Source organism: Ursus maritimus, unplaced genomic scaffold (assembly GCF_017311325.1).
Source record: "Ursus maritimus isolate PB19 unplaced genomic scaffold, ASM1731132v1 scaffold_10, whole genome shotgun sequence".
In the NCBI taxonomy this organism is placed as follows: domain Eukaryota; kingdom Metazoa; phylum Chordata; class Mammalia; order Carnivora; family Ursidae; genus Ursus; species Ursus maritimus.
The window spans coordinates 50215698-50230808 of record NW_024423344.1 but is presented as its reverse complement, the minus strand read 5'-3'; the positions used below and the strand labels follow the sequence as shown (position 1 = coordinate 50230808).

The 15111-nt window shown below is 32.8% G+C and overlaps 1 protein-coding gene across 3 annotated transcripts in view; it reads left to right on the top strand.

Moving 5' to 3' along the window:
- The window catches only part of MYCBP2 (MYC binding protein 2), a 252568-nt gene that overhangs the window by 53265 nt on the left and 184192 nt on the right, over positions 1-15111 (top strand). For all 3 annotated transcript variants that reach the window (XM_040623680.1, XM_040623687.1, XM_040623672.1), the window contains exons 8-14: positions 825-921; positions 4874-4947; positions 5085-5223; positions 6232-6308; positions 7187-7391; positions 8842-9006; positions 11437-11595. In XM_040623680.1, the coding sequence (XP_040479614.1) occupies positions 825-921; positions 4874-4947; positions 5085-5223; positions 6232-6308; positions 7187-7391; positions 8842-9006; positions 11437-11595 (916 nt within the window). The remainder of the gene's footprint in view (positions 1-824; positions 922-4873; positions 4948-5084; positions 5224-6231; positions 6309-7186; positions 7392-8841; positions 9007-11436; positions 11596-15111) is intronic.

The window sequence follows — 15111 nt, the reverse complement described above, 5'->3', positions numbered from 1 at the left end:
TCAGAAATCAGATACTTTACTGCACCTCCCATGTAGAGAAGCAGGCGAAGGATGAACAGAGGGCCAGAGGGTTTATTTCCATACTGTCCGTTCCTGAGAGGTTAAGTCCAAGCTCCCTTGTGGAGGGATATAGAATAAAGATATCCTGGCATACCTGTATTGCCCAGCTGCACAGCTTGTTATCATCACATGATAAAAGATATTTGAAAGCATTTTGAAAATTAAATTATTGCTGTTATATGAAAAATAACTGCTATATCAACTGGGGATATTTTGAAATTAAATTTTAAATGTCAAATTAATTACTCAGTGATTGTCTCTTAAAATTTAACCTGGTTCAAAACATCTCATCAAATTTTTATTTGCCACTATAGTATTTTATATAAGAAAAAAAGACATGGAGATATGTCATTGGCTAATCATTCCATCTAAAACCACTACCCTGTTCATTTCTAAATATTAACCAAAATATTTTAGCTATTTTTCCTTAAAATATTTGTTAGAGTAATGTGGTTATTTCTCTTTACCTGGCAAGTGATAAAATAATTTGAACAAAATGTCTGTCTTGCCTGGGTGGTGTATCTAACGTATGTATCTGAGAATGTAATAGGTTAAATTGATACCCAGTAGTGTACAGTTCCTCCTCTTACTAAAGCACACCCATGTTCTTATATTTTTAATCTTAAGTCTGTTTTAGACATCAATACTGACGTACTACCATACCTCGAGAAACTATACAGACCTGTATGACTACTTTTTCTGCTAAGTAGCTAATGCAAAAATATTTTAACACATAACACAGCAAATTTTTTTGTTGTTTTCAGGGTTATTTATTGTATAGAGATGTGAATAACCACAGCATGACAGCCATAAGAATAAGCCCTGAAACACTGGAACAAGATGGTACAGTAATGTTACCAGGTATGTTATTCAACTAGTCATTTGTTTTCTTCACAGATGATTTTAAGAGATGTGCATGTTAGACCACTTGGACATACAAAAAGTGATTAGCCAGGAATAGTGCTTGCTTACAAGTAGGCTGAAAAAAATTTTGACATACAAAACATTTTATAGTGTATATAAAGTTAATGCATGTGAGGAAAACAGACATCAGCAATATAGTATAAAGTGTTTTAATATTTGTTTTCATATCACTGACCATCTACCTGATCCCTTAGCCTGATCCCTTAGCCTCACCCACCAAGATAATTTCAGCTGCTGAATTAGAGGGGGTGAGATTACTTTGCTGCTCCTAATAAAAGGTTGACTCTGACTCTCATACAACTTGGTATGAAGAACCCTCTTAATTTTTATTTTTACTTGAACAACAGTGCAGTTTGTTAAAGATTTTCAGACACAGATTTTAAGTGGATCAGGAATTTTTTTAATCCCATTGTTTGTGCTTTTTAATACTACTCTGGAAAGGCACTTTAAATACAATTCATTTTGCTTTAATTTAGAGTTTGCATATATGTATTTATCACTTAAATCACTGTATTACTTAAATCATTGTCTAAATTCTGGGGCAGTGGAATATACATTATGCCAGTGCATAATACATTATCCATTGTAAGGTCTTTGAATTTGCATATATCTTTAATGTAAAATGGAGGCGTTTGCTTATATTAAAATCTTAAATGTTTAATGTGTCTATCAATAATTTCATGGAAAGCAGCAATATTACTTCTAAGCATTTGACCATCTGAAAATGATTGAGAACTACTTCTGAAGACTACATTTGGAAGGATAATTGCTCCCAAGTTGCTTGTTAATTTTTAAAATATTCTTATAACTTCATCAAACATTTATTTGAACATTGCTATGCATATATATATATATCCAGATTAGTGTACATGACACCATGTTAAGGTAAATGCCACATTTCATGTGTGTTTCACAAAAAAAGCTACTTTGGAAAACATAACTTATTAAAGCCATTTTGTAAATAATTGTTTTCAGATATACCTATAGGTTTTGGGTTTTTTTTGTTGTTGTTGGTTTTTTTTTTATCACCACAAGTCCTAGACCAACCGTGTCTCTGGTGATAATGGTGATGATAATTTTAAAATAATTACATGCATCCTCGTATGTGTGTATATATATGTATATACACACACATATACTTATATTAAAAATAATCACATTTATTGTATATCATATAAGCAAAAAAAAATCAAAGGTAATTGTAACCCCACTTCCCATATATAAACACTGTTAGCATATTGGTAAACATCCTGTCTTTTTTCTATGTATGAATGGGCAGTGTTGTAAAAAAGAGGTCATATGCTACCTAATGCTTTTTTAATCTATCCCTTTCACTTAATATTCTGAATATATTTCCAGACCATTAAATAGTCTTTCACAATATCATTTTAATGTTACAAAATATATTTCATTGATTAATATATTGGAATGGAAGTTCCTTTCAATTTTTTACCATATAAATTACACTGTAATGAGCATCCCTGTCACTCTTTGTGCATGTTATTTTAGAATAACGTCCTGGAAGAAAAATTCTTAAATACACTACCCTCCCCCAACAGATGAATACTAATATAAAGAATTTACTTCTGAGAAATGCTGATCAATTAATAAAGATTGTGACTGAGAAAATCATTTGAAAATGGCCTACCTATAGCTGTTTTATGTATTCCAACGTGATAAAATATGACTTGCTAATGTTTTTCTTCAGTTTAAATCACTCTACATCATTTAACATATGAAATGCAACTTTTAACAGTACAAGTGTGGCTTTCTGTGTTTCATAAATATGCACCATATTCAAGGTGAAGAATGAACCAAACTTTGGGAGGACAGCCCTGTGCCGTTGTGTCTTCCTATCTGGCAGATGTTGCTTGACATTTTCCTGAAGATGCTGTCTTATAACATTACGTGCTGGATAAAGAAAGGATAAGGAGAAGATCTTTTTGAAATCACGCAGCAGGAAGACCTGCCCTCAAGCCTGAGGAAGCCTATCATCATTTTTCCATTTCTTTGCCTGGACTGCAGTTTCTTCAGTAGCACTTTTTTTCCCCTAGCTAGGGGCAACTCAGTAGTTTTCACATCCAGAAGAAGCAGAAATAAATTGTCAGGTTCATAGATGATAATGAATATGCCATATTTAAAATTGACATAAATCTGGTAATTCCATGAGCTTTGTGTTCTAACCTGTCTTAGATTCTAACTTATAAATAAGTTATTTTCAACCTAGTATTAATGAACTTAGAACACTTTTTTTCTGTTGTCATTTTAACCTTTATATGTTGGCATATCTTTTATATTGTACCCTTATGTCATTTACTCTCCGTGTCTGGTGACAGATTGCCTCAGATCATAAGAATTTTTGCCAATCTTCTTGCGCCGCTTCACTCCTCACCCCTGCATTTATCTGAAATTATAATGAGTTTTTCTTCTTTGCTTTTTAGTTTAAAATCTTACTGCTTAGAGCTTGAGAAGCATCTTTCTTGCGCCTCTTTGTATTCTGTACAGTGGACTAGGAACTCTTTCTTTCGATTTCTCCTCTCTTTGATTACCAAGTCTCTTGGGCTACCAGTGGGCCTTGTCTCCCAGTTTCTATTTCCAGTTTGTGATCACTGAATTCTCTATTTGGTAAGGGTCTGCCTGTGTTTTGCATATTTATAATAAGGAAGTATGCTAGTATGAAGCTCCTGGGCAAAGATATGGAGTAATCCAGCTTATTTGGGTGGGCTCCATTACCACATTCCAAAACCAGAATTTTATGTTTTGTTGATTCAGGTGCAAATAGAAATGAAATATTTTTTTGTATTGTAATTAATGGAGAGATTCATCCTAGTTCTCTGCAGTTATTTTGGGAAGTGTGTGTGCTCTTATACTTGCTTGCTGAACATTTGTTTTTCCAAAAGGATACAGTTTATACCTAGATGTTGATTTTGCTTGTAGTTTCATGTTATTTAGTAGCAATCACTAACACATGTCCCAGTGGTCCTTCTGTAATACTGGTATCCCTTGTTACAGTGGCACTTGTGCATTATTTTGATCAGAGTATACATGCACTATTCCACAGAGATACATACAGTATTGACAAAACACATTATTCCAGCCAAAATATGTGAGTGCTTTCAGACAAAGGAAATACATAAGCTTAGATGTGTTTGTTCTATGAAGCAGATGACCATTTAATTAGCATGCTATGGGGCTCTTGGCTGGCTCGGTCAGTAGAGCATGTGACTGTTGATATTGGGGTCATAAGTTTCAAGCCCCATGTTGGGCATTGAGCTTACTTTTTAAAACACACACACACACACACACACACACACACACACACACAAACGTAAAGCATGCCAAACGCTAAAAATGCTGGGAATAACTATTAAACTTCTAAGCAGAAACTGTACAACCAGTTCTATTTAATAAAGCAAGGGATATCTGTAGTTGGATACCATAGACCTCAAATGCAGAAGCTTTTAGGTCTATCTGTATTTTTCTGTGACACTAATGACTGTGATGTTATGTCTAAGGGTAGAGTGTTACCTACATTGCATGTGACTGTATTGAAATGATTATAACCAACATTATAGTTTGTTCATCATGGTGCATGTTTATTATCGGACTACATCTAATACTAATTCATTTTGAAATTAGGTGGGCTTTCAGGTCCTTGATTATGGAAGATTTGTAAGTGTAAGCACAAAATGTAATAAGTAATAATAGTTGAATTATTTAATTTATGCTAATTTCTAATTCTTTATAAAAAAGCACAGTATCCCTTTAAGTTTAAGTTTATCCTTATTGCGTGGAGAACTCTCATTCTGACTTCAGCAGAGGAGTAAAGTCATTTTGTGAGCTGTTTATTTATATTGTAATATAATCACTTTTTCCTCTTTTTGTACAGATTGCCACACTGAAGGTCAAAATATTTTATTCACTGATGGAGAATATATTAATCAGATAGCTGCTTCAAGAGATGTAAGTACTCTGAATCATGAATAGCTGGTGTAAATGGAATCCCTTTTTCATAAATTATTTGATCTTACTTAGACAATAGAGAGCCTTGAAAGACCAACTTATACAACACATTACTCTGAATGTTTTATTTCTTTTAGGATGGCTTTGTTGTCAGAATATTTGCCACAAGCACTGAGCCTGTGCTACAACAAGAATTACAACTTAAATTGGCCAGAAAATGTTTACATGCCTGTGGTATCTCACTGTTTGACCTGGAAAAGGACTTGCATATTATAAGTAAGATCGCCAAATAAGCCTTTTCTCCCGTATTTAAAATTTCAGATTCTTTATTCTTTGGAAAACTAATATTGTGTTTTGAGCAGTAATATTTTGGTGGTTACTCTGCTGTTATTATATAGCAACTTATGAATTAATATGTATAAGTGGCTAGAAAATAAGACCTTTAAATCGTGTGCTATATGAACACCATTTTAAGGAAGTGACTACTAATTTTCCATTTTCATTTTGAATAGAGCAAATGAAAATAAACTTAATCTGATAAGAATTACAGATAGCATTTAAGGACATCAATTTTTATGTTCAGTTATTTAAAATTTTGAAAACTTGTGTTGTAAATATTACTACATTAATAAGCATAGTTCTCTCATTGAAACCTTTGATTGTTATTTGAACAGATTTTCAGCATAGCCATAGAGTGATCTCATAGATTGTGAAAATGGTAATTGGCCTAACAAACTGATAAGTAATCTTTCATTTGGATATAGAAATAGAGACAAGCACAGAGTGTTTCTCAGTCTTACTATATGTACTCTCGCAGTGTCATAGTAGTAATTAGGATCCTTAGTTCCCATGAGGCTCTCAATTTTGGTTTGTCATGCTATTCCAGGTTTAATAGTGCCATTTTTAACTTGTGGGGTTCTTTGCAAGACCCACTTTTTTGACTGTTATCTCATTAAATTTAATAAACTTGACATGAGTGGTTTACTTTGCATATTTTATTTAATTATGTAGTGTTTTTGTAATTCTTTTATTCTATTGTTAATTTTTTTCTTTGAAAGTCAGGCACATGACATTTTGTCATCCTGGTTTTTTTTAATTGAAGTATAATTGACACACAATGTTACATTAGTTTCAGGTGTGCAACATAGTGATTCAACAAGTATTGTTATCCTTGTTTTTGAATGGTATAAATTGAGTTGACTTTTTAATCACTCAAAATAGTGTAAAATTATGATTTACATTATATTAAAAATATAGTAGTATTTATTAGTCTTGTATTATCAGGTACAGGATTTGATGAGGAGTCAGCAATTCTTGGTGCAGGACGAGAGTTTGCACTAATGAAAACAGCAAGTGGAAAGGTAAATTACTCTTCAGGATCAAAAATGAACATTCTGTGCTTTATGAGATAGTCAATTGGTATAATCAGTTGATTAGTTTACATAATTCACATGTTTAAACATAATATTTAAAGTTTTAATTTTAAATTGTTATTTTAATATGGTGAAATTTTATTCATGTTGAAGTAGTTTAAAAGCAAATTGTGACATAAGAGAGTAAAACTTTATAAACTTTATAAAATGTTACATTTTTACAAATGTTTAATTATGGTGCTCTTTATAATTTTTCGAGTTGGAATGAATCCACATTTTGAGTTCATTTTGATGAACACATTTATTGCAAATTTCTGTAAATGTGCAGCAATATGGAGACTACAAGCTGGGGGAAGTAGGAACAGATATAATTAAGTCACAGATTGTAGAGGTCAATCTATAGAGATAGAAGTTTTTTTTATCTGATGGGTGTAAGGTTAAAGTAAGGTAATTAAAAGAATTTTGAAAATTAAAATTACTAGGCAATTATGGTATATTTGTATGTAGGGTTTTTTACATTGGGAAAAAAAGTTGAGAATTTTATCAAGTTCCTACTGTTGTGAGATGAGAGTATATTTGTGAAGTATATTTATTTGTGTATATTCAGGAGACTTGAAAGATTATAGATATCCTGAGGAGATACAAAAAAACTATTAAAAACTGGATCTTTGGGAAAAATACGTATATTTCTCTCCTGCTGACCTCACAGAAGTTGAGTAGTATAAAAACAGTTTGGTTTCAGGTTATTTTTGTTTCTCAGTAGGATATGGAAGTTTTTTTTTTCTCATGTGAAACATGGTACACTACTCCAAAAGACACTATAATTCTCTTTCTCTCTCTCTCTCTTTTTTCTATGTATATACAAGATATATTATACTGGCAAGTACCAGAGTCTTGGAATCAAGCAAGGTGGTCCTTCAGCAGGAAAATGGGTTGAGCTACCAATTACAAAATCTCCAAAGATTGTACACTTTTCAGTGGGACACGATGGCTCTCATGCCCTTTTAGTCGCAGAAGATGGAAGCATATTCTTTACAGGATCTGCTAGTAAAGGAGAAGATGGAGAGTCAAGTAAGTTGACTGATCAACTGGACATTCAGTAAAAATATTGTGGAATTTATTAACATGAGGTATATCAATTTCAATAGCACTAACCTCACCAAATTAATAGAGGATTTTACATTGGGGCATCATCAACCGATTATGTGGTGGTGTACTATTCATTAAGAATTTTAAGTGCTGATTTGGTTCTAGGGTTCATCTTCGTGAATAAAAAAATTGATGATGCTTTATGGATAACACTGCTATTCATCTGTTTTGTTCATTGATGTTATTTAAAAAAACTTAATTTATTACAATATGTTATTTTAGATAACCCAGAATTTTATAAGGAATATAGATTTCAGAATGCAGTAAATCTTATGTAACCTGTGTAATAGTGTTCCTTATGGGTCACTATTCTTTTTATTATTTTCCTGTAATGAAATCATTCCTAAGCAGGGAAAACATAAACAATTTTGTTTGTCTCTGATCTTTCCTATACTTTCATTCAGTTTTTCTCAAAGTGTCATTTTTCTCTTTTTATAACTTCTCATATACTTTATATGTTTTAGCACAGTGGAGTGGCATCTTCTGAGGATTAGGTTTGAAGTCAACATATAATGTTAAAATTGTGTGTAAATAAAAGTTACCTGGAAAAAAATCCCCATAAAGTGTATTGCCATATTGGAGAAACTTCAGCACTGCCAGGTTTTCCTTCAAGCATTTGGAGGACATTGTTCTTTCTTTGAGCACCAGATAGGGTAGTTACCATACACATGTATATGGATCATGTTATATGAAGAAATATAATCGTATTTTTAAGTCCCAGAATTGTGCCCAGCACATACATTTTTATTCTGAAAGGCATCAAGAACTGGGATTGACTGAAGGAACAGAAGATTGATATATCCCATCTTTTGCTCATTTCAGGGATTTAGTTTTTGAGAGCAGAGGCTGCTTGGATCATCACCCACATTTAAATTTATTTGCTCTTTCTCCGTATATATATTTCCACTTCTTACACAATTTCATTGACTGGGTGTAGCTGCTAAATATATGTTGAATGGACGAGGAACTGATTTCGCTTTCTAAGATCTAGCATAAGAATACATATGAGGTGGAGTTTGAGAGAAAATCATATATATGATAATGGAATGGTATTAATAATGTATAGCAAATCTAGAGATTGGGCTCCCCAGAAGCCAGAAGTTTGGTAGAAAATTGGTGTTTCTCATTGGAAATTTCAGTGTGTAACAAAAGGATCTGACAGTGATAGCCTAAGTCTTAATTAACCAGATGAGTCTTGCAGGTTGACTCATTTTAATTGACATGTTGGGAAGCCCAGGCCTTTGTGGAAATAAATTAATAAAGTGTATCATAAATGCATATATTTTTTCCTTGGGCTTTTTATACAAACCATTATTTTTATTTATACATAGATGCCTTAATTTTATTTTTTGTGTGTGTTGTTTTTTTTAAGCTAAGAGCAGACGGCAATCAAAACCCTATAAACCTAAAAAGATAATTAAGATGGAAGGAAAGATTGTGGTGTATACAGCCTGCAATAACGGAAGTAGTTCTGTTATTTCTAAAGATGGAGAGCTATACATGTTTGGGAAAGATGCCATTTACTCTGACAGTTCAAGTAAGTTCAACTTAAACACATTTTACTTATGCAAAGAAAGTCCAGTACTAGACATTATATATTGGAAAGCTAGGTATAGAAAATTAACAGTTGTAGCATGCTTTCTCTAGATTTTTCACGTTTCTTTCCAAATACAACATTTTGTGATTCCTTCCTGTCTTATTGCTGGGAACAGTGTCACTAGTTTCATGCAGAGCTAATCACAGAGCTTGGCTAGTGCAACTCTACCTTAGCTGTTACTTGTCTGGAAAGTTTCCCTAGACTCATTCAGATGCTCATGTGACATGTTCTTGGTGGTACCCTTGGGAAATAATTTGCATAGCATAACTGATTTATAATTGATGAATTATCCATCTCCCCCATTAGATAGTTAGGAAGGACTCTCTCTCTTATTTACTATTGTATCCCCAGTTCCCAATACGGTCTTATACATGGTAGGGTCATAAGAATTCCTTGTTAAGCGACTCAGTGAATGATAAACCAAAAGTGTAATGAGTGGAATGTGGGATAGGACTAGCCACATAAAGAGGTTTATATGTATAAGCTCTAATATCAAAAACTTGTTGTATTTGATTCCTAGATTTTCTTTCTAGCGCTTAGGAAATGAATATGATTGTAAAACCCACTTGGTAGGATTTTATATTTGGTAAATATGTAAAGCCTATGAATTTCTTTGTGAAAAGGAAAACAGACAATGAAATTTCTGGTTGGAAGTTTAAGTGATTGTCTCATTGCTGGGGAAATGACATATGTTGTACATTTCCAGCAATTATTAAGTTGAACTGTACTCAGGTGATATGTGAATTGGCTTAATGTGGCAATATTTAGATCTTCAGTTGGCCTCAACTGTCAGTCAAAATTTGGGAGTGGGCTCATGTATAGTTGAAAAATAATGTTCAGTATAGCTATTGCTTGCTAAGATTGTGGTAGCTAGCACTGAAGAAAACTCGTGCATTTATTCAATGTATATTTATTGAGAACTGACAGTGTGTCACAGCTTGGTGGACCAGGCAGACATGGTCCCTCTCTTTTTGAGGATCTGAGAGATAATTGGGCATTTTAAAGCTTAAATATTAGAGAGGTGTGGTTTAATGGTTATGGATATAAACCCAGATCTTGGCACTGCCACTTTTTAGTTGGCTAATAACTGGCTTTAATTCCTTAACTTTTCAGAGATTACTTTCCTTTTTTTCCCCATCTTCAAAAGGGAGCTAATGACAGTAACTGCTTCATATGGTTGTTATAAGATTATAGGAGATAATGCTTATGTGAAATGCTTATTAGCACAGAGCCTGACACATGTAAGGGCCCAAGACATGTCAGCTAGTACTGTTAATAATAATAAATAATATTGCTAAATACACATATCTTTTTATGTATGCCAAATACTAAAACTGGGAGTTTTTAAGCTAAAAAGACCTAAGTAATATAGGGTGGAAGAGAAGGTCACCTTAGGAAATGATATCTGAGAAAATAATGTGAAATGGTTTTCCCAAAGTGTGATACAAGAATCATATTATTTGTAATTTAAATAAAACAAACTCTTCAGTTTTTTTTAATTTTTAAGAAGTCTTTATTTTAGTATATATTAGAAATACTCAACAATCTTTTATTTTTACTGTTGTTACTACTTGATAAGGTTAAAAATGCTTCTGTCAATTTAAAATTGATGCAAAAATATTAAGATTATATGGGTGGCACTTAGATATGGCAAATATAATGAAAGTAATATGTGAATAAGTGAGGTTTAGGAACTGGCTAAACTAGTTAGCTGTCGGATTGTGGAAGAAAGCACATAGGTTAAAAAGGGTTGAAAAATGCTGCTTTGGAACATCTCATGGGTTTCCTCAGAAATAATGTGATTTCAGTATGCTCCAGCAAGTGTTTTATTGTGTTTTTCAATCCTTTTTATTATTTTTATTTTACTTAACATATAGTGTATTATTAGTGTCAGAGGTAGAGTTCAGTGATTCATCAGTCTTGTATAATACCCAGTGCTCATTACATCAGATGCCCCTCTTCATTCCTTTTTAAGGCAAGTCAGAGCAGGTAAAGCACATGATTTATAGGCTCCTTTGTGTGCTTGGGCCAGGAAAGTTTGAGAACTAGTGACCCTTCTGAGAATTGTTGGGCATGTTGACATTTAAAGCAAACGTTTAGGAGAAGCAGGCTTGAGCCATGGCCACAGTAAAAATTTGTCCCAAGTCTAGATGATAATGTTTTAAGATTTTGGAACTTCATTACAGACTTACAAAATTAATTTACTGATACCCTGCCAGTCTTTTGGCCACTTATTTCTCATTTGGGTGGGTTATTTTATCCCAGAAATAAAAAGTTCTGCATTGAGGTAGTCCTTCTACAATACTGATGATTTACGAGACTCAGAAAGGTTTTATTGTTGTTCCTCACCAAATTTTATCTTTCCTATAGGTTTGGTAACAGATTTGAAAGGCCATTTTGTAACTCAGGTAGCTATGGGCAAAGCTCATACTTGTGTTTTAATGAAGAATGGAGAAGTTTGGACATTTGGTGTGAATAATAAAGGACAGTGTGGACGAGACACTGGTGCCATGAACCAAGGGGGGAAAGGTAGGTGTTGGACATGTGGATATTAAATTTTGTGTTATCTTTTCATTAAGTTCTTTTGAACAACATGGGGATGAATCTTACTCTTTTCAAAACAAGTGGCTCTTTAATTTCATACTTATAAAATAGGAAAACCACTGAATTTCTTATTTATTTGACATATATCACTGAAACAATTGAATATACTTTAGACTTTTAATTTTTGAGCAAATGAACTTGAGTGTATTTCTTTCTTTTTTTTCTTTTAAAGTTTATTTATTTAAGTAATCTCTATACCCAGCATGGGGCTTGAACTCATGACCCCAAGATCCAGAGTCACATGCTCTTCGACTGAGCCAACCATACACCCTAATTTTTTAAAATTTCATAGAAAATATGATAACACTGCTTTGATTTAGCATTTTGACTACATTATTCTAGAAAAGTGCATTTTTCAAACTCCTCGTTATTAGTTCCTTTTATACCACACGTTTTTGGTTTTAACCATTTTTGGCAGCAGCCTATCTGGGAGATGTTATCTTCCTGTTTAATAGCACACGCTACCTGTAAATTAATCAGTTCCTGACAACTAAAAATGATTCTTAAGAATACTTGGCCCTTTACCAAGGGCTAAATTATAGATGCACCTTACTCACCATATACTTTGCCCTAATACTCAGGCTATTGACAGAAAGAGGGGTTTATCCTTTGTCTTGTTTGTGGGGTTTTTTGTTTTGGTTTTGTTCACTTCATTCTTGCTCTCAATTTTTACTTCTACTGCTATCATTGCTATCCTATACCCTTCATTCCAATTGCTGGTTTTCTGTTTTTAATTTTGTGTGGGCTAGAGAATAGGAAATAGATATTACTAGAATTAGGCATTGAACTGTGTTTAAAGTACAAAAGAGTTTTGGGGCTCCTGGGTAGTTCAGCCAGTTAAACATCCAACTCTTAATTTTGGCTCAGGTCATGAGCTCAGGGTCGTGAGATCAAGCCCCACGTGGGCTCCACACTCAGTGGGGAGTCTGCTTGAGATTCTCTGTCCCTCTCCTTCTGCCCTTCCCCTGCTAGCATGCATGCGCTCTCTCTGAATAAATAAATAAATAAAATCTTTTTTAAAAAGGTACAAAAGAGTTTGAGGATTAATATTGATATAAATTAACAAAAACAAGTTTAGCTCTTGAGACCTTGATGTCAGACTCATCTGGATATCAAGAGCCCACTATTTTGTTTTTAGTATCTTATTTATATGTGCATGTACTTAAAATACTTCAGGTTTTAAAAGAGCAAGTCTGTTAGAGCACATTGATTTTAAAAAAGAAAGAAGAACAAAAGGAAGAAAAATGGATTACTCCAAAATGGAAACATTTTTTCTTCTTGCTATACTGCTGAACTATTGTTTTGGATAATGCCTACTAGGCAAAAAGGAGAGAAGCTGTTTAGTTTTCTATATATAATATAAATACATATTCAGATTATGTTTTATAAGTTTTGAACTGAACAGAATTGTTTCCCTATTATTCTAAAACTTGTAAAAATTTGTCATACGTTTACACCTATGCTCTAGATTATTACTGTAAATTTTGTAATAACCAAAATAAAATTGTTAAAAAATTGTTTTACTTTTAAGATCACACCTCCTCTGCTAGTAAGTAATGAATTAGGAAGCAGACTAGTAGTGTAAGACATATAATGAATACAGATTATAGAGTCATAAAGAACATGAAGGGGTTTTTTTTATTTTAAAGTTTAGGAAAACAGGAAAAGTACAGAAAATAAGATTATAATATGAAAAAATTGTGTATCACATGCCTTATTTTTCAGTAAAAAGAATTGTGGATAAGGTGCAAGTGTCCTGTATTCTCCTTCCGAGGCTTATTATTTATACTCCCTCTCTCTCCAAAACCAACTACAATCATGACTTTGATTCTCAATCATGTTTCTGTATTTTTTTTTCTTGTTCTTATATATTTTATATGTAAGCTATGTTATATACTCATATTTTATACATAAAAATAAGATACTTTTATAAGTGCTAATCTGTATTTTTCTGCAAATTAGGTTTTTTGTTGTCTCACCATTGTGCTTGAAGTATCTCCATGTTAGTTCATATAAATCTAAATGATTCATGTTAACTGCTGTGTAAAAAAAACCCATACCACTAACATACCACCATTTATCCATTTTCCCGCTGATAGAGGAGTTTATTTCCAGTTTTTCACCCATCAATCTCAAAACCTCCTTTATCTGTGTTTCCTGGTAAACATGTGTGAGACTTTATAATTTCTATGTTGTAGATTTTAGCTTTGCTAGGTTTTTCTTAGAAGAGGTTGTATCTTTGATTTTCCACATCAGTCTAGGAGGTAGTATCAATACTCAGATTTTTGTCAGTTTAATGGTTATGACATTGTAGTTCATTATGATTTTTTATTTGTCATATTGAAGTAAAACATACATGTGGCCAAACACACATAGCATAAGTGTAGATCTTGGCGAATTTTCACAAGCTGAACACATTCCTATAATCAGCACCTTGATGAAGAAATAGTATATTACCAGCACCCCAGGAAGCCCCCTTTATGTTCCTCTCCAGGTACTACCTACCTCTCTAGTTAACACCATAAATTAGTTTTACATATTTTTGTACTTTATATTTTTGGAATTATGTCACGTGAACTCTTTTATGTCTAGTTTCTTTTCACTCAACTTTATGTTTATGAAATTCATTTATATTGTTACAAGTATTTATAGATTATTCATTCTCATTGTTGTATAGTAATCAGTTGTGTGAATATACCACAGTTTTGGAATTTTTCAAGTATTATGGACATTTGGGTGGTTTCTAGTTTTGGTTATTATAAGTAGAGTTGCTGTGAACATTTCTGGTGAATGTTGGTGAACATTTGTATGCTTTTCTTTTGGGCATATAACTAGGAGTAGAATGGCTGGGTCTCCTCATCTTTCTTTTAATTTTCATTCCCTGACCATTAGTAGTATGTTAGACCATCTCTTCAGACTTCTCAGTTTTCTTGCCTTCTTATTGATTTGTAGGAATTTTTGATATATTATGTTGTATGTGTTACACATATCTTTGACTAACTGGCTTATCCTTTATCATTTACTTATGGTTTCATTTGTGTATATAATTTCTAAATTTTGGTGATAATTTTTATTATTTTTCCTTATAAATTTTAGCCTATTGCTAGTAGTGGGAGGATGTTCTAGAGAGGAGGGACTCATGGCTTAGAGCATGGTTGGGAGACATTTTATGGTCTGTTGAATGACAGTGAGGATAGAAATGAGGGACTAAAATCAACAAAAGTTAAAAGTATGATTGGCAGAAAGTAACAGCTAAGAGGTGTTCCTGCCTTCCCTCTTTTTGCAGAAAGGAAATGAGGAGAGCATTTATTTGTGGTTCCTAAATTAAATTTTATTTTTGTTGCTCTTATATTTTAGCATTCCTTTGTATATTCACTTGGATTAGTATATGTTATATAATTTTGCCAGTTTTTTTAGAAATGGGAATAATCTACATCAGAG